Here is a 20,951-nt window from a genome sequence, read left to right as displayed (position 1 = left end):
CTATTTTCATTTGTGAGGGAAACACACCAGTTCGAAAGGACAGATTACAAATGTATGCGAAAGGTTGCACTATATATTCTATAATACTCTTAACTAATTTCATGTCAATACCAAAACAGTTGGTGGACGTTTTATTTTTAAATGTCTTCACAATGTTAATTATTTCTCTATGAGTTACAGCACCAATAAACATGGAGGACACATTCTGAGTAATATGTTTATTTAGGTCATTATTATTTCTTGACTCTGGAATTTCTTTTGCTAAATTAAAGCCAACATTTACAAAGAAATCATTAAATTCATTTACAATGTCTTTAGTTTTATCAAGCACAATATCTTTATCTTTTTTAAAATAGTCTGGATAATTCTTATTTTATGAGCCCTTTTTGATTATGCTATTTAATATCCTCCATGTTTCTTGTGTGTTACTTCTACTTTGCTCCAATAATGTGTGGTAATATTCTTTCTTACTTGTTCTTATAATATTTACTAATCTATTTTTATATAACTTGTACTTTATCTCAGCATCTTTCGTCCTCTGTTTTATGAATCTCTTATATAGATTATTTTTCTTTTTACATGCATCTTCTGTCCCCTTTGTGATCCATGGCTTATTTGATCTGTGATGCTTTCTAGTGATTTTCATTAAAGGACAATGTTTTTCATATAGTAAAATTACAGTTGATAGGAATGCATCATATGCACTACTTGAATCTTCATTTGCAAAAACCTCATTCCAATTGTGTTCCTTTAAGTCCACCTGGAGGGCAGCAATGGCTCTTGTTGTTCTATGTCGTATCATATCAAATGTTTGATTCTTTTTTTTTAGTTTTAATCCCAAAATAATTTTGAAAAATTGCAAAAACAGGAAGATGATCGCTTATATCAGTTATAAGAAGTCCACCTACTATTTCATGGTCAATTTTATTTGTGAATATATTATCTATCAATGTAGCTGTATCAATTGTTATTCTACTTGGTTTTATAATTACAGGGAAAAGGAAGTTACTATACATTGTACTGATGAAATCTGTTGTTTTCTGATGTCCGTTTGGGTTTAGCAAATCTATATTAAAATCACCACAAATTATTTGCACTTTTTTATCATTTAGGTTGCTAAACGTAGCAGCAAGTTTTTCATTGAATGTCTCAAGGCATGATCCTGGTGTCCTATAGATGCAACTTATAATCTTCCAGTCCCATTTCACTAACTTTCTCATTATCGAGCCATGTTTCTGATATTGCAATTATATTAAACTTTTTTAACTTACTTAAACATTCCGTAATTTTAGAAATTTTTTTATACAGGCTTCTACTATTGAAATGTATGACCGACAATGCATTTGCCATTTTAATATTCATATTAAATTGGTCATCTGTATAGTACTCACAAGTACTATTATTGTTATTGTAGAAGTGATTATCTGGGTCAATGTTACTTTCAGGGTCATGCATGTTGTGCTCTGCATAGTTAAACGTTTTGAAGTTCATCTTCTCAGCGTGTGTGGCAAAATAACCTCCTTGACAGTCCTCATAATCAAAGTCTTCCTCTTCAATATCTCTGAATGGAAACCTATAATCTGTGTCCAAACTTGTCATTTATGTGTTTTTGTTGTTGTTTTTTCCATTGTTTTTTGAGCCATAAGGCCAGAAACACTTTCCATACCCATTGTTCATTATCCAATCGTCACTTTTCCAATAGATTCCATAGCAGATTCCTGATTACTTATATTGCTCTAAGTCTTTAAGTTCTCTTATCATCACAACTTTCGCTTCTTCTGGATTGCCATTTAGTCTTATAATTACTTTGCAGTTCCTCGTCCATGTCGCTTGTATCTTATTTTGTTTTCTCAGGCTGCGTGCCTGTCTTGCAATTTCAGCAGTCTTTTTCGTTAAATGTTCATTTAAATACACACCGGTCCCTTTTAGCTTCTTACCCTGTTTCAGTAACTCAATCTTTGTTTGTATGTAAAACAAGCGCAAATATGAAAAATATAATGGTTTGAAAATGTCCCCAAAACAGGGAGGAAATTTGTTTTTTTTACTACATCTGAACAGTCTGTTTACAGAAACATGTCCCCGACTAACAGGTTCTTCTTGACTTTGAAAAAAAAAGTGTGTGAAAAAATGTCTTCTCACACACACACACACACACACACGCACACACGCACACACGCACACACACACACTGTTTGTTTGTGTGTGTGTGTGTGATTAGATTGTTCCTGTAGTTGCCCTGCTCTTTTTATTTTTTAAATCTGTGAACAAACAGCATTATGCAGTAGTGATGGGATTTCCGGCTCTTTTTAGAGAGCCAGCTCTTTCGGCTCCCAACCGGCTCTTCAGGTTGTTTTGTTGCTTTAATTAATTTATTACTAACAATAATATAAAATTATGCACAAAAGGAATTACTAATGTAAAAAAAAAAGTGGTTTTATTTATATATGTTTATATATAAATATATGCGGTGGCCCCTAGAGACAAAACAAACTCCAATAAGCACGTACAAACTCCAAAGCACGTACAAACTCCAAAACACATTTCTAGCGTTAACTGAACTTCCAAAACAGGGAGTAACTTAAGTGTAACAAAACAGTGTAATTTAAGTGACCATGTGTGATCACTTAAATTACACAATTGAAAGCATATGTGTATTGTTTGTGTATTTATACACAAGCACTCATATATATTCAAATAACTTAAAAAAAATGTTCATTTACCTGTTACTACCACACACCAAATCCAGTCGTTGGTACTTCCTGGCTTGTGTAGCCACTAGGTAACAAAAGCTCAACACTGTGCCTAGCATTCTGGAGCACTTCTGTTGTCTTTTGTACGTGTTTTGGAGTTTTTACGTGTTTTGGAGTTTGTACGTGCTTTGTCTCTAGGGGCCACCGTAAATATACTTTTATTTATTCACTCCACATAAAATGTAATAAATAAATCATATAATACAAAAACCAACTATTCACATTTCAACTTTCAACTATTTAAATTTTCAGCTTTTTCCTTTTAAACTAATTTAAAGTGAAACAACACAAAACACTGCAAACCACAACACAATTAAATATAAATTAAAATATGAAAACAAAAAGAAGATGCACATTCTCTGTCAAATAGGCCTGCATGAATAAACTTTCTGAATCCTTTATCATCCGCCACTGAAAATAGTTGTGGATGATTACTATACCTTTCTAATGTGACGTTGTTGTCCCTGGCTCTCTTTCTTTCTCTCTCCCTCCCGCTGTGTTCCTGTGCTGTAACTATCGCCCCTCCCCCCTCTGCCCAGCGCAAAGCACAAGGCTTGTGTGCTGAGTGAAGGGGAAAAAGTGCGAGAGAGAGGGTGAGAGAAAGAAAAAAAACCCCACGGCTCCCAGTAACGCATTGTTCACTTCAAAGAGTCGGCTCTAAGAGCCGTTTCGTTTGCGACCAACACATATGCAGACAGCCTTTTTTGATTACTGACAGAATCTACAGTTTTGCTGTCTCATGGCTTCCACTGTCCACAGTTACAGTCATTAGGATTCACTGAATTTTTTTATTTTCCACTGGTTTAGAAAGAATGCATGCCCTCTTTCACGTTTACGATTTTACACATCAAGTCCTAATAAAAATGTACTGTTGTTTAACAGGTGTTGAAATTACACCATGTCATTATTAAACTAAGGCAAAATGCAGAATCAATGATACACAGATTCAATAGCTTGCAGCATCATTTTGAACAATAATAACTTGAAGGGATCTTTTCAGTATAACTTCTCATACATATCTTTCATATTATTATGGAGGAATTGTGGCCCCCTCTTCTCATTGCTTCAGTTCATTGAGGTCCACCAGGTATTCTTTATGTGCAACTCTTTTTAGGACCTGCCACACCATTTTACTCATGCTCTGAACTTTGACTGGTCCATTATAACAACTTGATTCTGTTCTTTTTCAGCTATTCTGCTGCTGATTTGCTGCTGTGCTTGGCCCAGTTATTTCTATAGTGTTTGGGAAATGCTTGTCCTTGAGTGTCTTTCATTATTATCATTATTATTATTATTATTATTATTGTTGTTGTTGTTGTTGTTGTTGTTGTTAATAATAATAATAATAATAATAATAATAATAATAATAATAATAATAATAATAATAATAAATCAAAACAGCATAAAATTGTCAGTATCAAACAATCAAACATCTAACGTTTATTTCTGTTCCAGGTCAGACTGACTTTCACCAGTCCCAGCTGGGAAGCCTCAAGCAAAAACAAAACACTGAAAACATTTAAGACTTCTCTATATGAGTGTATTCCTTTATAGATATAGTGTCACAGTAATCATGTGCAAATACAAACTGTTAATCTTGCAATTCCCATGGAAGCAATGAAGGTAGGCTGCTTCTGCATTTTAGTTTAATTTTTGGCAAATAAATCATGATATGGTGCAAAATATCATGTTTTGTTATTGATCCGAGTTTAGATTAATTAAAAAAAACATGACACTATGTTTTATTATCTCCTGATATGTAATTCCTTGGGAATGAAAGAGGGTGTATGTTCTTTTTACTGTATTCATTTATATGCATTTCTTCTATTTTCCCTGGCCCTCTCCTGACTGGTTTTTGGTTACCCATATCATCTCATGTATAAAAATCCTGGAAATGCTCCTGGGAGTTGTATTTTTAGCTTACAATCTGGCAGTGACAGTTTTTGGAAATGAGGATAGACTCTTCCTCTTTTAGTGTTTGCTATCCTTAAGAAGATATTTCACGCTTCCATAAATATCAGAGCAAACTATGATCAGTGCTATCTGCCCTGATTATAAACGAACCTAAAAATAGAAACAGCCTGACACTTTGAACAATCAGAGTGCAGCAGTGTCCATGTCCAACTCCAGCAGATGGCGTAACGAATCAAGAGGCACAAGGAGAGAGCGAGTAAGGGTGTGATGGTAGAACAAGAGAGTCTGCTCTCCACACTATCACACCTTATCATCCTGGCTCTCCGGCTATGCACCTGCAACCTCTCCTTGGAGCCCCCCTTCTTATCACCCTCCTCTTTTTTCCGTCCTCCGCCCCGGCGGTCGGACAGAGGTAGTGCGCACTCAGCAGCGGTAGTGCGCAAAGCGGTCGGCATGCACCTGGAGAGAAACCGCCCCGCCAAGCCGGCCAAGGGCTTAACCAGAGACGCAGCAGGATGCGGAACGATGCTCTAACGACAGTGATATAGCAGCAGAGCACCGGGTGGATATCAGAGCTGCAGCATGGGCGTGGGAAAGAGGCGCAATGACAGCGATGTGATTCCATAGACATAAGAAAAGTGGGTGGGGGGAACCCGAGTTACGTTTGGAGTTGTGCATTTTAATGCTTCGATTTGGTTGCTCTATCTGAAATTCATCAGACACAATACTTTGTTTCACCTCCCGGTCTACCTTCACCGGAGTTTAAAGGGATGGAGAAAAGCGCACAGCAGCAGCCCAAAAGCGCAGAGAGACCAGCAGAGGACATCTCCAAAATACCCGACGAAGAGCTGCTGAAGTGGGGTAAAGAGGAGCTGGTGAGGCGGCTGCGGAGGGCAGAAGCAGAAAAAAGGGGCGCCATCGTGGAGCACGGCAATCTGATGCGGGAGGTGAACCGGAGACTCCAACAACACCTGAACGAGATACGGAGTTTGAAGGTGAGGTCGGGTGGTGCTGATGAATGGGGATCCCGGGGAGCCAGGCTGCGCCAGGGCCCGTGTGGGGTTTCTTCCAATGTGTAGACCATGTGTAGACAGCTTGCTGATTGAAACAAGTGTAGGCTCTGCATGAGAGGAAATATGGCCAGGTTACAGGGGTAAATTTAAGGTCAAATTTAGCTTTAAATAAGCAGATTAAACCTGTTGCTTCTACATGCAGGAATTTGGAAACATCAATAAAAGGAAAATTGTATCTTTTACATCTGTTTTATGGTTTATTATTATGTGCTAAACAACATGTTAACTTAGAGTACGTTTTCTGAGAAACTATTTTTAATGCAATTTTTTATTTTAATTTTCTGCACTAAAAAATCCGTTAGTGGAGCTGGTAGACTAATACTGCCAATTATCATTGACTGAAGCTCCAGTTTCATTAGTGGTTATTTATTGGTTGTGTCCTTGACAAACCAGTTTATCCTTTAACTAATAAAATGCTGAAGAAAAATGTCCATCACTCTGCCCTGCCTCTACACTTAGCGTCTAAGAAGCTAAAGACACACACGCACACACACATAATCTTCTTCATCAAAGGTTCATTCATAGCAGAAATGAGTATGTAATCTCTCCATGTGCTTCTCTGTGTGTGTGTGCTCTATGTAAACCAGGACGTGAACCAGAAACTGCAGGAGGACAACCAGGAGCTGCGGGACCTGTGCTGCTTCCTGGATGACGACCGGCAGAAAGGGAAGCGGGTGTCGCGGGAATGGCAGCGATTGGGCCGCTACAGCGCTGGCCTGATGAGGAAGGAAGTTGCTATCTATTTGCAGAAGCTTAAGGAGCTGGAGCAGCGACAGATGGAGGTGATCCGGGAGAACCTGGAGCTCAAGGAGGTGTGCCTCATGTTAGAAGAGGAAAGGGCCACAGTTGTGGCTGGAAGCACAGTGGGAACTGCTGGTGGTCAGGGAGGCCCTGGCTGCAGGAGCTCCATTGACAGTCAAAGCAGTCTGTCTCAGCTGGGCAGTGGCATGCCTACACCAGGCCTGTGGCGGGATGTTGGTGATGGAAGCAGCACCTCCAGCACGGGGAGCACAGACAGCCCAGATAACCCTCACCATAAACCCTCCCCTCTTGGCTCCAATTCAAGCCCTGGATCTGGCTCAAGATGCAGCTCTTCAGGACAAAAGAGAGATGTTTGTGAATTCAGTGGGAGGAGGCGTAGCTCCACCACGGAGTACCACACCTTTCCCCAGTCCTGCCGGCCCCGTGGAGGGTCCCTCACCAACCTAGAGCCTCACAGCTTTCGAGGACACAGCCCAGAGAAACACAGCAAGTCTCCTAGCAGGCTACCTTGTGACTCCCACTCCAAACCCTGCAGCTCTGACCTACTAGCCCAGAAACAGCTACTGATGTCAGGACAGGCATGTCCAGGCAGTGGCAAGGGCTCAGCTAAGTCCAGCCCAGATCTGAGTCAGCGACACCGACAGGTAAACTCAGCAGGGGCTGGGAGTCCTGAAGCCAAGCAGGTAGCAATGGGCACACCTGAGCACCTGAGAAAAGGGCACGTCATTGTGGGAAGTCCAGAGTCTATACGGCACCACTATCACTATCATCAGAGCCCAGGGGTGGAGCACAGCAAGGGGAAGTATAGTAGTGGCTCCCCTGGCAGGGATGGGGGTCACAGGAGACCAGCGGGTGAAGAGATGACCCCCCACCACCAGAGTCTGTACAACGGTAGGCACATGGTAACTCTTATCTTGTATTTTTTCATTCATAAACCATTTTATGACACATAAATGAACACTTAGACATTTATAGAGAGCTGCACTAACATACTGTTTTATCTAGCTAGAAAATGGTGGAGGCAAGGACTAATAATGACCAAATAGAGATATTTTTATCAATTACATGAGCCATGCATTCAATTCAATTCAATTTTATTTATATAGCGCCAAATCAAAACAACAGTCATCTCAAGGCACTTTATATTGTACAGTAGATTCTACAATAATAGATACAGAGAAAAACCCAACAATCATATGACGCCCTATGAGCAAGCACTTTGGAGACAGTGGGAAGGAAAAACTCCCTTTTAGTCCATGTTAGTGGTGTACCTATTAAAGCAGCAAGATAAAGGAACTAGAAAGCTGATATAAATGCTTTAACCTCCTGAGACCCGAACTCTTCCACAACATGCATTTGTAATTTCTCTTTGATATTTGGGCATATTGGGGCCCGATGAATGTAAAAACAAAGAATTACCAGATTTTTTTTTTTTTACCTTATTTTTGTTTTTAAGAAAAATGAGAGCCACAAATGAGGATATTCATTTAAAATTTTGATAGAACAGTAGCAGTATAATGTCCTCGTAAGTGGATATCAGGCCCATGTAGAGCAAAATTGAGTATTTTGGTCTAATAACCCAAAATGTGATGTCCACATATGTGGACGGCAGGTCCTAGGAGGTTAATATTTGTTTATCATCATCTCAGTATATTATTTTTTAAAGTATTGCTTCAGATTGTTAAAACTTATTAAGCATATAGAAGATTTGTTATGTAAATACACCTTAGTCTATTTGATGTAATGCTTTTTTTTACTTGACTATTCTAATAATTTTCAATCAGGCTTCTACTCCCATATTCCACCTTTCATTTATATTATTTGTGATTCAGATTCATTTTGTATATCCTTACATGTATAAAAAAAGTTGAGCCGTTTGAATTTTCCAACATAAATAAAAAAATTCAAAGTGTATTTTATCTTTTTACTTTTTAAGCAATCAAAATAAGTGAGTTAGTTTAGCTTAGAAAATGTATGTTAAGCTACCTGGTGGACAGTTATATAGTGAGTACTGGAGTAGCATTAAATTATCACCTGACCTTAGGCAAGAAGCATAAAAATACTTTAAAACATATTTTTGGCAAATAAAGTTCAAGTGTGAAATTTAGTTTTTGAGTTTGAATGTAACTTAAATGAAAGTTTGTTTTTATAACAAGCTTTTAGTTGCTAATATTATTAAAAAACAGAAAAAAGCACATGTAATCCATTTATTAGCAATAACTCTCTTGACCAAAAACTGATGCAATATCAAAACAGTTCAGGAAGTAGAGAATGGAAGTGAGAATTTATGTACATAAATTCTCATTATTTTACAGTGTTGTAGTATAAAAAACAAACTAATGGACTGCTCATGGACTTTCTAAACTGTGATAGTCCCAAACTCTTAAGTGTAAAGTCACAGTAATGGATAACCTTGGTTCAAGGAAACACAAGATTAAGTTAACTCATAGAAAGTCCTGAGGGCTTAGCTAGGGTTAGACGTGGCCTACGAGCCAGACCTACAAACATAGTCGCATGTACATGTATGCATGCACATGCGCACACAGTGACAGCTGAAGGATGAGTAGACAGTATTTAGGAATGGAAACAAATAAAGAGAGAGTTTAACATGCATGTACATATAGTGCAGCTTACCTGTGTGCATGCGGGCACACAGGTAAGTGTGACTATATGCCCACTCATTTTTATTAACTCACATCTGACAGCTGCTCAGCTCATCTGAAACGCTCACATGGAATTTTTCCACATGCACACTGCACAGGCTCCTTCAATTTTTGACAGCAAAAGGACTCATGACATTCTTTGAAACAGCTGAGCTGATTTGAAATGCATTGGCTTGGCTTTTAAGCTTGACTTAATTTTGGCTTCCATTAAATATTCCAAAGTCCTCCCTTGTGACTCTTTGCTTTAGTTGTTTCTCTGTGTTTTTGAGCATCGACTTTGGATGTGAAAAACACAGCATATCGGCACAACAAGCTCACACCAACTAGGGTGGTCTAAAAAATCGATAATCACATATTAATTGATACTAAATTAAATCACTTAATTAATTCATGCAATATTACAATATTCGCTTGCAACGATCGATATCCTCTAGTTGCACCGCTGCAGACAGACGGGCGTTCAGCTCCTCCTCTCACTAACAGCTGAAGTATTTAACATTCATGATATTGAACTACACTTTGGGATGATTTTTAGTGGTCAATACATGTTTTCAAAACATTCAATTATAAACAGTTATTGAAAATGTTAACCTGGCTGGTGCACATGTTAACATTAGCTTCTTAACTATTAGCAGTTACCCATTAGCCTGCATTAGCCACCTGTTATAATCACGTAGCGGCTCGTGGACTTGGGTTGCAGGTGGAATATTGAGCCATGACTTAAGGATTACGGACACACAGTGAACTGGAGAAGTTGCTGGGCAGTGCACAGCAGTGGGGGAACTGTTGCTGAACTGAGCAGAGCATCCAGAGAGTGGATGACTAATCCGAGCAAGCAGAATAAACTCGAGCAGAGCACCACAGTCAGATGGTTTAAGGTCTGAACAGCTGAGCTGAGGATGTTGAGTGCTGCAGACTAAGACGAAAAAGTGTGAATGGTAGATAAGAGAGATGCTACAGGGAGAAGCAGACAAGATGATGAACTTTTTTACTTTCACAATAATTTATTCAAATGTTTCTTATTTTGTTTTAAAATGCAGGAAGCGACTAGTTCAATCTTTCACAGTGAGCTTTAACTTTTCCATAATGCTCTTCTGCAGTCAATGAGTGGAGCATAATCTCCTCTGTAGTAGCAGCTCTGTATTCTAGAGTCAGATATGAGCCCATCTGTCTGAGAGCTTGGCCAAAGCTGGGACATGCAACAGAACAATGATCCCGAGCACACCGGCAAATCACAATAGAGATTGACAGACCACGTGACTTTCGCGCATTGCTTTGTGGGTACCCGTGGCAACAAAATGAAAACACTGCATCAAGCGCTAGTATTTCCAGCACCAGTAATCATTAATTCTGCAGTTTTAATCCCTACTTGCATTTTATTTGCCCCAAAAACAGTTATGTACAAAACGACGGAGAACACAGCAGGTCCGTACAAAGACAGACCTGATGAAAAGGCAAAAAATAGGACGAGGAAAAAATCAAAGGAGTGAAAGGGTTAGACCCATACGAGCATACAGAGTGGAGTAAGGACGTTAGCGTGCTGCCCAACTTTCATCACGCACATATTTATTATTATATGGTCCTAAGTGTGAGTGTATGCACTTCATGTTTATTAACTTCAGATCCCTGCAACAAGCCCAGGTCCAGTTTACTTTGGTGATTTGGACTATTCCATTTCACAGCTGTTGTTACATTTTTTTCCTTCAGAATTTTCAATCTCTATGCTCTAGTGTTGTCTGTCCAAAGGAATTGTTTTGTGGTTTCTTCAGATGCAACTTTGCAAACCTTTGTCATGCTGCCATGCTCTCTTTAGAGAGAAAAGGCTTTCTCCTAGCAATCCTTTCAAGCCAGCCATACAGTCTTTTTCTAATTGCACTGTCATGAACTTTAATATTTACATACTGTCTGAGGACATTAGGGTCTAAGATGCAACTCTCTGGATAATTGAAAACTCTGCTTTGATAGAGGTGGTCACACTTGTTGATCAACTAATCAAATGCATTTGATCTGCAGCACCTGGCTCTATCTAATCTCTAAATTACTTTTTACATGACTGTACAACCCAGACCATTTTCATGATTTTTCCAATTTCACAGGATTGTATGTTGTGAATTTGTCCCTGGGCTAGACTGTCAACACAAACTATGACTGTTTTATTCTAAAACATTTGAAGAAGAATATTGCCTCACATTTATTTAGGAGTCATGATGTGAACTATGATATCACCGGTGCTGTAAAAAACATAGAATACATGAAAAAATCATGTATTTTTGGCCATAACACAATCTTTGTTTATCTCCTGCCCAAACCTGCCTCCCTGCATCCAAAATGAAATTAGGTTTTGACACACAGTAGGAGAACCAGAGGGAACTGCAGAGGCAAGTGGGCAAGTGGTTAGAACCATACTTCAATGGCTCAGTGTAAAAATAGGTTCAGAAGACGGCAATCTTACACCGGAAATTGGCCACATTTTAAATCAGGGTATACAGTTCAGATGCCACCAAGTATAAGAAATACAATGGCACATGTTTTTGTTATTTTGGCTATTTTGGCTTTGTACATCACCATAGTAGAATTTAAATCAAGATCCCATCCCATCCATCCCATCCATCCATCCGCTTCCACTTATCCTTTTCAGGGTCGCGGGGGACGCTGGAGCCTATCCCAGCTGTCACAGGGCAAGAGGCGGGGTACACCCTGGACAGGTCGCCAGTCTGTCGCAGGGCCAACACACAGGGACAGACAACCATTCACACTCACTCACACATTCACACCTAGTGACAATTTCGATTATCCAATTAACCTATCCCCACAAGCTGCATGTCTTTGGACGGTGGGAGGAAGCCGGAGTACCCGGAGGGAACCCACGCAAACACGGGGAGAACATGCAAACTCCACACAGAAAGACCCCGGCCTGATGATGGAATTGAACTCAGGACCTTCTTGCTGTGCGGCAACAGTGCTAACCACCGTGCCACCGTGCTGCTCCAATCCAATCCAATCCAATCCAATCCAATCCAATCCAATCCAACTTTATTTATATAGCACTTTTAAAAACAACAAAATGAATCAACAAAATAAATACATAATTGAAAAAGAAAATAAAAATAAATCAGTGTATATATTAAATATTAAAACATGAATAAAATAAACAATAAGATATACAATGAATAAGATTAACAAAGTAAAAAGATTAAGAGTGACCAACAGCTGACTAAAAACTGACTACAAACTGACTCTGATAATACTCCTAGAAAGCCTTTGAAAAAAAAGTGTGTTTTTAAAAGTGATTTAAACATTTCAAGTGTTGGGGCCAACCTAATATGGAGGGGCAGTTTGTTCCATAGTTTGGGGGCCACAACAGCGAAAGCACGGTCCCCCCGGTGTTTCAGTTTCGACATGGGGACAGCAAGGAGTGACTGGTCAGATGATCTGAGAGACCTTTGTGGAGTGTATCGGTGTAGAAGGTCTGACAGGTAAGAAGGAGCCAGGCCATTTAAAACTTTAAAAGCAAGCAATAAAATTTTAAAATGAATTCTAAAATGGACAGGCAACCAGTTAAGGAGGCAAGAACAGGGGTAATGTGCTCACGTTTGTGTGTCCCTGTCAACAGGCGAGCAGCAGCATTCTGGACCATTTGCAAGCGTGATAGTGAAGCCTGATCAATACCAATATAAAGTCCATTACAATAATCAAGGTGAGTGGTCACAAATGTGTGCAAAACTCTCTCCAAGTCACAAAAAGACTTGGAGAGAGACTTAAGTAAAAACTTTCAGCTTTATTTCTCAAGGTTGAACTAAAATATAACATTAACTGTTTCAAATAGACATCTATTTTTATACACAGTTCTCACTGCCAGGATTAAGTTGTGATGGACAAGGCTTAGCAGCGACTGACCTTTCAAAATAAGAGACAACATAACTAACTTGAAAATATGCATGAGGGCTATTTAAATAAGAAAAGTGTGATTTGTCAAACATACACGTGACACAGTAGGGAAGGACAAATCTTGCCAGCTCTATGTCTGTCTGCTTGTGCAGTGGCTCGTTTACATAAAGAATGCCAAATGCTGTCTTAAAAATCTTCATATTCCCGGGAGATCCTTGTTTCAAGCATTCAGTAATCAAGCTCATGGCTGCTGTAGGACATACTAACCAGCATTAGTATGAGTAGAACAAAAATGAGGTGTTCCTTTTTAATTTGTGTATTTTCAATCTGTTATTTTAAACAATAGTTAAAAAAGTATGATGCACTTTCACTGTCACTTTCCCATTGTAAGACAACATTAAAGGTCGTAGTTAGGTTTTGTTATATAGCACTACATCACAAAGTGCACATGACCCTTCCTACTGAAACATGACTGTATAAATACTGTGTTGTGGTAGTCCAGCATCAGTTATGATTCCTACTGTGCTGAGTGGAAGTGCTCTATATTACAGCTGAGACCATGGGAAATAGCTTTGTATCTTAGGTGGACACAGGATGCCTGACTCAGCTATTACTAGGAAACAATAGTGGCTGGATGTACTGTACTGTAAACTGAGATGCTGCACTACTTTTCATATATCCTACTATGAAAGAGAACAAAGCATATGCTTTTGGTAGAATTTACAGTATAGAAAATCACAAGCTCCTCAAGTTTTCTGTCTATTAGCTCTCAGAGAGAATAGCGAGTAACAAAAAGATGCACGGACCTAAAAAAGTAAATTGATCTGAAAACTGAGTCAGATGCTATGAAAGCCCGGTCTGGTTATAAATGGTTTAACTAAGAACACGGACGTCACCATAGCTGGAATTTTAGCTGCAGGAGACTAAATTCAGGAGGCAGGAACACAAATGCTGATTTAGTTTATTAAGATTTAATTTGCTCCAAATCAAGACTTAATGAGTTTTTTGGCATTAAAATTAAGTTAAATGCTCTTTGTAGATATTCAGAGGGAAATGCTGTTGCAGGAAGAGTTGCAGGGAAGCTGAAGCTTACAGTGAATGAATCTGGATTTTACACACTATGGTGAAGAAATTAACAACATGCTCTTCAATAAGCCAAACAAAATATCATCTGACCAACTATGCAACTGACCCTATCCCAAAAAGGTCACAAAAATGGTGCCAAAATGACTTTCTGTTGGCTTTAGAGTCCAGCTTTTTCATACATATACATGAAACACAGCGGTGGGACAGAGGCATTTTGTGCTACCCATTTAAGAGACACAGGCTTTCAGCACACCTGTGCAAATTTTCAAGTTTGTTTAGGCCCTTAAATAAGATATTTATTTGTGTAAATAATAATAAGATACAACAAAGCCTTCAAACTATCAGTGCTCAGGTGTTTATCTCTAAAAGCATATAAATAGTTTTAAAAATTACCCTCACTTTAGTTACCTACATACATTAATATATACGTATATATAAATTATAATAACTGATGCTATGCTAACTAAATAATTCTTTACTAAAGTCACTACAGATTGTTGGCTGCACCTGCACTTGCTGCCCATGCTACCTCAAGTATCTGTGGTACGATAGAAGAACATGGAGTTTCTGAATTTTAGCTCCTTGTGACATCCAAGTTGGTTATTTTATAAAAGAATTATTATATTCTGCTTCTGCTTCCTTTGTGCTGTCTCCTTTCTGTCTTTCTGTCTCCATGCCTTTGGACTATAGCAGCTGGATAATACAAATTCTTAATTGAAGCGCTTCACTTCTTGTGGCAAACCTACATGCAGCCAGTCTAAATCTTCATTAAGCAGGTTCCATCAAGGGCCAGCACCTTTACAAATTGAGGTCATTAACATCAATAGGCTCTCTGCTCTCCAGTCTTGGTGCACTAAATAATTGAATAGGCGCTATGTAATTTTCACCCTTTATAGTAGCACTGCTATGCTGGTATCAGTATATGGTGTGTATCTAATGTGACGCTCAGGCTGTCTACTGGGACTGTAATTGAGGTATGTCAATTTTAGAGATATACACATTAAAAGATATCAGATACAGTACTTTATAATAACAAATGACACTAAATGAAGTGTAATATGGGTGTATTCATGTACTCACCATAAATATACTCAAGTTTAAAGTTGGTCATATATTTTAATGCCATTTAAAGATATGTTATTTGCAACTATTCAGTAGCAATTTTATTTTCGTTCATACTGCATAGATAGAAGATGACATGATACAATTTTAAATTCAATCACATAAAATCAGATGTGGGCTGTAGCAGTTATGGCATCTTTATTAAGGTAGTACAGTGAGCTTTTAGCACCTATTACACTATTTCAAAGGGGAAAAAAAGAGTTGTGCTTCAGTAAATATTCATTGTTATTCTGAGGGATATACAGTGCATCTAGAAAGTATTCACAGTGCTTTGCATGTTCCACATTTTGTCATGTTACATCACAATATTTTATTCACGACTGGATCATGAAAAAAAAATCAAATCTGTTGCATTTTTGATATCACTGTTTTTTTTATGTCATACGGTACGGGAGGAAGTTTCTGGGAATTATGTGTGGATTGCATTCTGCAGCTAAATAATCAACTGTGCAATGTTCAAATTTAATCGTGACCGCACCAAAAAGAAAACAGAAAATGAGAAAAAAAGCATGTTGGCACTGCTTCAGATAGAAAAAATTATTTTGGTATTACCTGCCTTTCTATGTTTTTGACACAGTTTGTATGGTGCTTTGATTTCTTGGCAGACCTTAAGTAGTAAAATATCTCCACACTACCAACTTCCTTAGACCCTTCTTTTCAACAAATAGGGATCCTTGTCTTATGAGCCTTGGGCTGCATCGATTGGGGTGTTAAGTTTTCATTAAGATTTTTTGTTGTTATTTTGTCTTTTATCTTGCTCATACTCCTAGCATGCTGAATGGCACAGATGCAGCAGCCCAAACATTAGCACATGTGCTGGTGTTGGATGCTCTTCCGACACTCTGTGTTGTCTGTGTCAGCTAAACCTGATGTGGCTCCAACTCTGTTCCAACCACATGATTGATTTAGCGTGACACAATTCTGATTGTTGGTGGCTTTTTGTGTTGTCGGTCAAAATGTGGATGGAATGAGTTCTATCGATTTTACAATTTACTTTGTACAAGTTATTTCGGCATAATTACCTTTATCATTTCAATGATTAGCCCTAGATATAAAGGGCTGTTACAGTTCTTCTGTTGAATTTGTGTAAGATAAGTTAATGATGATATTTAATTAGCAAGCTAAGAGGACAGTAAATCTAAAGGGGGAAAAAATATGTTAGTAAAACTGCAATCACCAATTATTATCAGTATTTTCATCTAGAAAATGCTAAAAATGTACATCCAGCAGCCACAGCTCTACTTTGGCCCCTGGTTTATTGCACAGGATTTATCTCCTTCTGCTATCTCCTGAGCGAGCTTGACATTAATGTGAAATCCAACAGTGCTATTTTTCTCAGTTCTGACAAAGCTCTTCTGGATCTAGAGGGCCCATACAATTGCTTTTTCTGGAGTATGAGGAATGATCAAAAAGCTCTAGGAATTGGCCCTTTATCAAAAACTTGCCTAATTTTATTTGGCCAATATCCTGTTCCAAGTCTTCCCAGGCGTGTCCAGACAGCTGGACAAGTAACGGCTTTTTCAGATTGCTACCATTTTGATCCCTTACGCTGTGGCCTCCACAGCTACGACATGGCCAAGAAACACTTGCATTGAGCAAACACCAACTTCTCTTTCCAGCTGACCCAAATGACCCAAGAGTCTCACTTTTCCAAACCTGAAGGCAGTACCTCACTTGAGGATGAGCAAGGTTAAGAGCATGCTTATCCAGTATTCACGGTGTTGTACACAGTAAAATCCAGGGGGCAGTGTTATGCATGTTTCTATCATGCTATCACATGCTGGCCCAAACCATATTTAGTCTAGTCACAAGATTTATCTCCCTCTTCTGCTCCCCAAAGAAATGAAAAGAAGTTGAAGGATCTGCTTGGTTTGAGATAGACACATGCAGGATCTCTCTGTTAGTCCTTTTGTTTAGTGGTTGAGCTGTTATTTTGAGCCCAGCTGGTCTGGCTGTCAACTCAGGTTATATTTGTGCTGAATCAGATGGGAAAAATGAGTGTGCCAAACTCATTAGGCTCTGTACATAGCCAGAAGCCAAAGTAGGCTCTAATGGTGGTTGGTTAGTTACAAAGTCTTTGTTCTTGCACAGAAGGGGATCAGAAGATTTTCCGTGCTTTTTTTAAAACCCAACTTGTATCTTGAATAAAGAATGCGTGGCAGATACCCGATCATGGAAACAGCCATACCCATACACAGGTACATTCAAAATCGCATATCGCATAATCACACACAAGCTTATTTACACACACAACTGTGGATGTGTGTATATATATATATCTTATAGCTACATGCACACACACAAGCCACATAAAGGCTAATGAACACATTTCTACAACAGTGCACAGTATATGTCCAAATGTAAGTATGTTTACACTCTTTGAGGGTAACTGGAACAGCATGCAGGCATTAGATGGGTGAAGAGGCATGAGGTTGTGGCTCTCAACTCTGACTGATTCAGTTGCATCTGTTTTCAGCTCCATCACGCCTGTCACCACTGTGAGGGTCACACACCACGCAGGAGTTGTTTAATGAATGGGAAACATTAATTGATATTTACAGTGCAGCAGGTAAAGGGGAGGAGGTACCCTGCTAATAGCTAGCCAACAACTGGTCTGTTGTAATGTTCTGGTTGGATCTTGTGCTTTTTCTTTGTCTTATATTTTTGTCAACCGTGGACCAATGCACAAAAAGCATTAACAAAACATCCATCATGCCAGAGTTGACTGTTAGCTAATTTACATCTGCAGTCTCCACGGGTGCACGCAATGCAAACATTAAACACTAACCCTTAAATGCATCACCATTTCATAAACACACAATTATCTGTACAGGCGTAAAAAGCTCTCTAATTAAAGAGAAAAATTATGAATTAGCTAAATGGAACATCTGAAAAATTCAAAATTTTGGGGGAAGAATAGAGATATTACTTTCTAAACTGGCTTCACCAGGAATCTCAGTGTGCAGAAAAAAATACTGGCATTCCAACAAACCATGAGCTGAATCATTTACTAGAACTGACTAACACATACTGAACAGTCCTGAAGGTACTGTTCTCCTGGTAGATAGAGTGAGGTCTATAGGTCTCAGATCACTACTGGCGATTATTCCGTTTTGCATCAGTATTGGATTTAATAGAAAATGTTTCTTCAGTTAAAAATTCAAGTCTCTGACAACAGAAACTCATAGACTGTTAGAATATCTTAGAATATGTTTGCTTTACTTTTTACTTTAATGACAACACCTGATGAGTAGCATGGACTTCTCAAAAAGCTTCTTCCAGCCTTGTGCAGGTCTTCTTTCTGTCTGATGTACTTTGACAGCTCTTTGGTCTTGCTCATGGTGGTGGAGAGGTTGGAATGGAAGAAATTGATTCTGTGGACAGGTGTGCTTTGTAGACAAAATTTGTAAATCATTGTAATCTGTGGGAGGCAGTGTTTGGCTGAGTTGTAGGGGATCAAATACTTAGTTTACTCAGTAATATGCAAATCAGTTCATAACTTTTATTTAATATATTTTTCTGGATTTGTGATTGACAGCTTCCACAAACAGTGGAGTACAACATTCTCTTTTTTGTCTTAGCCTCAAAATATTACATACTATACCTTTAAAAACATTCAGATCATTACAATTCATAATAATGTTTTGAAACACTTGTATATAGTCATGTATAGCTATAATGCTCCCACCAAATAGTCACTCAATTGTAGTAGAACTACAATTATTAGTAAGAGAAGTAGGGTAATGCTGGGCTGAGATGATCTGGAATGGTGCTCCGCCACCTTCTGGCTAAAACCTGTACGAGCTGTCGTAGGGTGAGAGGTGGGCTGCACCTTGGAAAGGTGATTAGTCTGTTCCAGGCCTGTCATTCACAGTCACATTCACACCTATCACTAATTAAGTTAACATGTCTCTAGGAAGAAGCTAGAGAATCGTGGCATGCACGGGGAGAACTACAGCAGGTGTGGTTTCGTTTCGTGGTTTTGTTACAAGATCTCACTTACAGTATAAAACACCTTGAGATGATTGTGATCTGTTGCTACATAATTAAAATAATACAATTTTTGAAGATTTTGACTTCATATCTGTTTAAATTTTGTGGTTTCTCAGCCCTTTTTTGTGTTTTTCTGTCTCTATCTTACACGCACATGTACACACACACACACACACACACACACACACACACACACACACACACACACACACACACACACACACACACAGAGACAGGGGCTTAAGGGTGTCATGTAACAAGCTTGCACTCTTCAGATAAGCCTGTTTAGCAAGTGCTGGTCTAATTGAATTACTGTGCTGCAGACAGTTTGTGTGACTGTGTGTGTGTGTGTGTGTTTTATGCTCTGACGTTATGGTCTGACGCAAGGCATCAGAGCACAACGTGGACTTGGCCTGTTTTGGTGTCAAACTGGAATGTAATTTGTGTCTCTCAGAGATCTTGACTAGGAGGGAGAGATGGAGCCGGGACTCCATCTCTGTGTTCGTCAATCTGCTGACGTCAGTCTGATTTTCCATCCTACATCTGCTCATCCTTTCTCCTCCCATCCGTTTCTGTCCATTTCTATTTCTAAATCAGGCCTCTCCTGTTTGGGAACTGGCAGTTTTTCATCATGAACTACTGCCCTGACTTAAGACATACTTACATAAATCTTTGCTGTAAAACCGGTACATGTGTGGTTACATCATTTCATTTTACAAAAATTATATTGGCAGATTTAGTAATTTAATTTCATAATAGTGGCAACAAAAAGGTATCAAACCCCAAAACCACCGGTATTACATTACTGACTATGGTCCAGATTATTTTAAAAATCAGTTTTGTGAATTTCAATGTTTTATCGTGTACTTTGACAACTCAGTTTATCCTCTGTCTCTGGACCATTCTTCCCAAAGAAAGCTTTCAACTAGACTTTCAATTTTTCTTTTTAATATTACTAAGAAAGAGAAAATAGCTCCTTACCACTTTATTTCTCCCAGTTTCTTCTTATCCAGACACTTCTCCCTGTTCTGTTTGTCGCCATCATTACATTCTCCTTGAAATTAATATAGGTTTGTCAGATTTCCATAATTTGTTCAGAAATTAAAAAACAAAAGGTTGTTTTCAAGGAAGCCTAGTTTTCTAAAGTAGTACAGTAATTTATTTCCTGCCTCTGTCACTTTTTCGAATTCTGTTGCCTGTAAATAGGCAAAGCTATTAGCCCAGGAGCAGATAGAGTAAGATCACTTAACTGTAGTGATTTATGTACACCTACTGGATATTTCATTACATCCTTCTGGCTGAAATTGCAGCAAAAGGATTTGTTGCTTTTGTATCACAGTTCAGCAGGCGATTTAGGAAATGAGAAAGGCCTCTTTTTGTCATTATTCATCTGTTAATGGTCCCAGAGTTAAACAGGCTCAATCTCCAACAATGGCTCATCTTGATTAACATTACTATTGAGTGTGATATTCCATAAATTTATCAGTTTCACTACAAATTTAGACATTTTCCCCTGGTGTAGCTTGAGTTGGCTGTTTATCATTCACTTCCCACAGGTTACACTTGTTTATCAGGGACTGTAGTTTTTCTAGTTCTGCTAATCTCTCTCTTTGTCTTTCTCTCTCTCTCTGTCTGTGTGTATGTGTGCTTCATCAAGTGAAAACACAGCAGTTTTGTTGGGCTCAGCTGACCTGGGCTCA

The 20,951-nt window shown here is 38.7% G+C and overlaps 1 protein-coding gene across 1 annotated transcript in view; it reads left to right on the top strand.

Annotated features, from left to right (window-relative positions):
• The first annotated feature begins 5,114 nt into the window (after positions 1–5,114).
• The window catches only part of LOC116311227 (coiled-coil domain-containing protein 85A-like), a 36,351-nt gene continuing 20,514 nt past the window's right edge, over positions 5,115–20,951 (top strand). The window contains exons 1-2 of the mRNA XM_039621438.1: positions 5,115–5,659; positions 6,325–7,390. Of these exons, the coding sequence (XP_039477372.1) occupies positions 5,435–5,659; positions 6,325–7,390 (1,291 nt within the window). The 5' untranslated portion in view covers positions 5,115–5,434. The remainder of the gene's footprint in view (positions 5,660–6,324; positions 7,391–20,951) is intronic.

This window comes from Oreochromis aureus, linkage group 13, assembly GCF_013358895.1.
Source record: "Oreochromis aureus strain Israel breed Guangdong linkage group 13, ZZ_aureus, whole genome shotgun sequence".
NCBI lineage: Eukaryota > Metazoa > Chordata > Actinopteri > Cichliformes > Cichlidae > Oreochromis > Oreochromis aureus.
The sequence above is the reverse complement of the archived record's forward strand: the minus strand, read 5'-3'. Positions and strand labels throughout refer to the sequence as shown.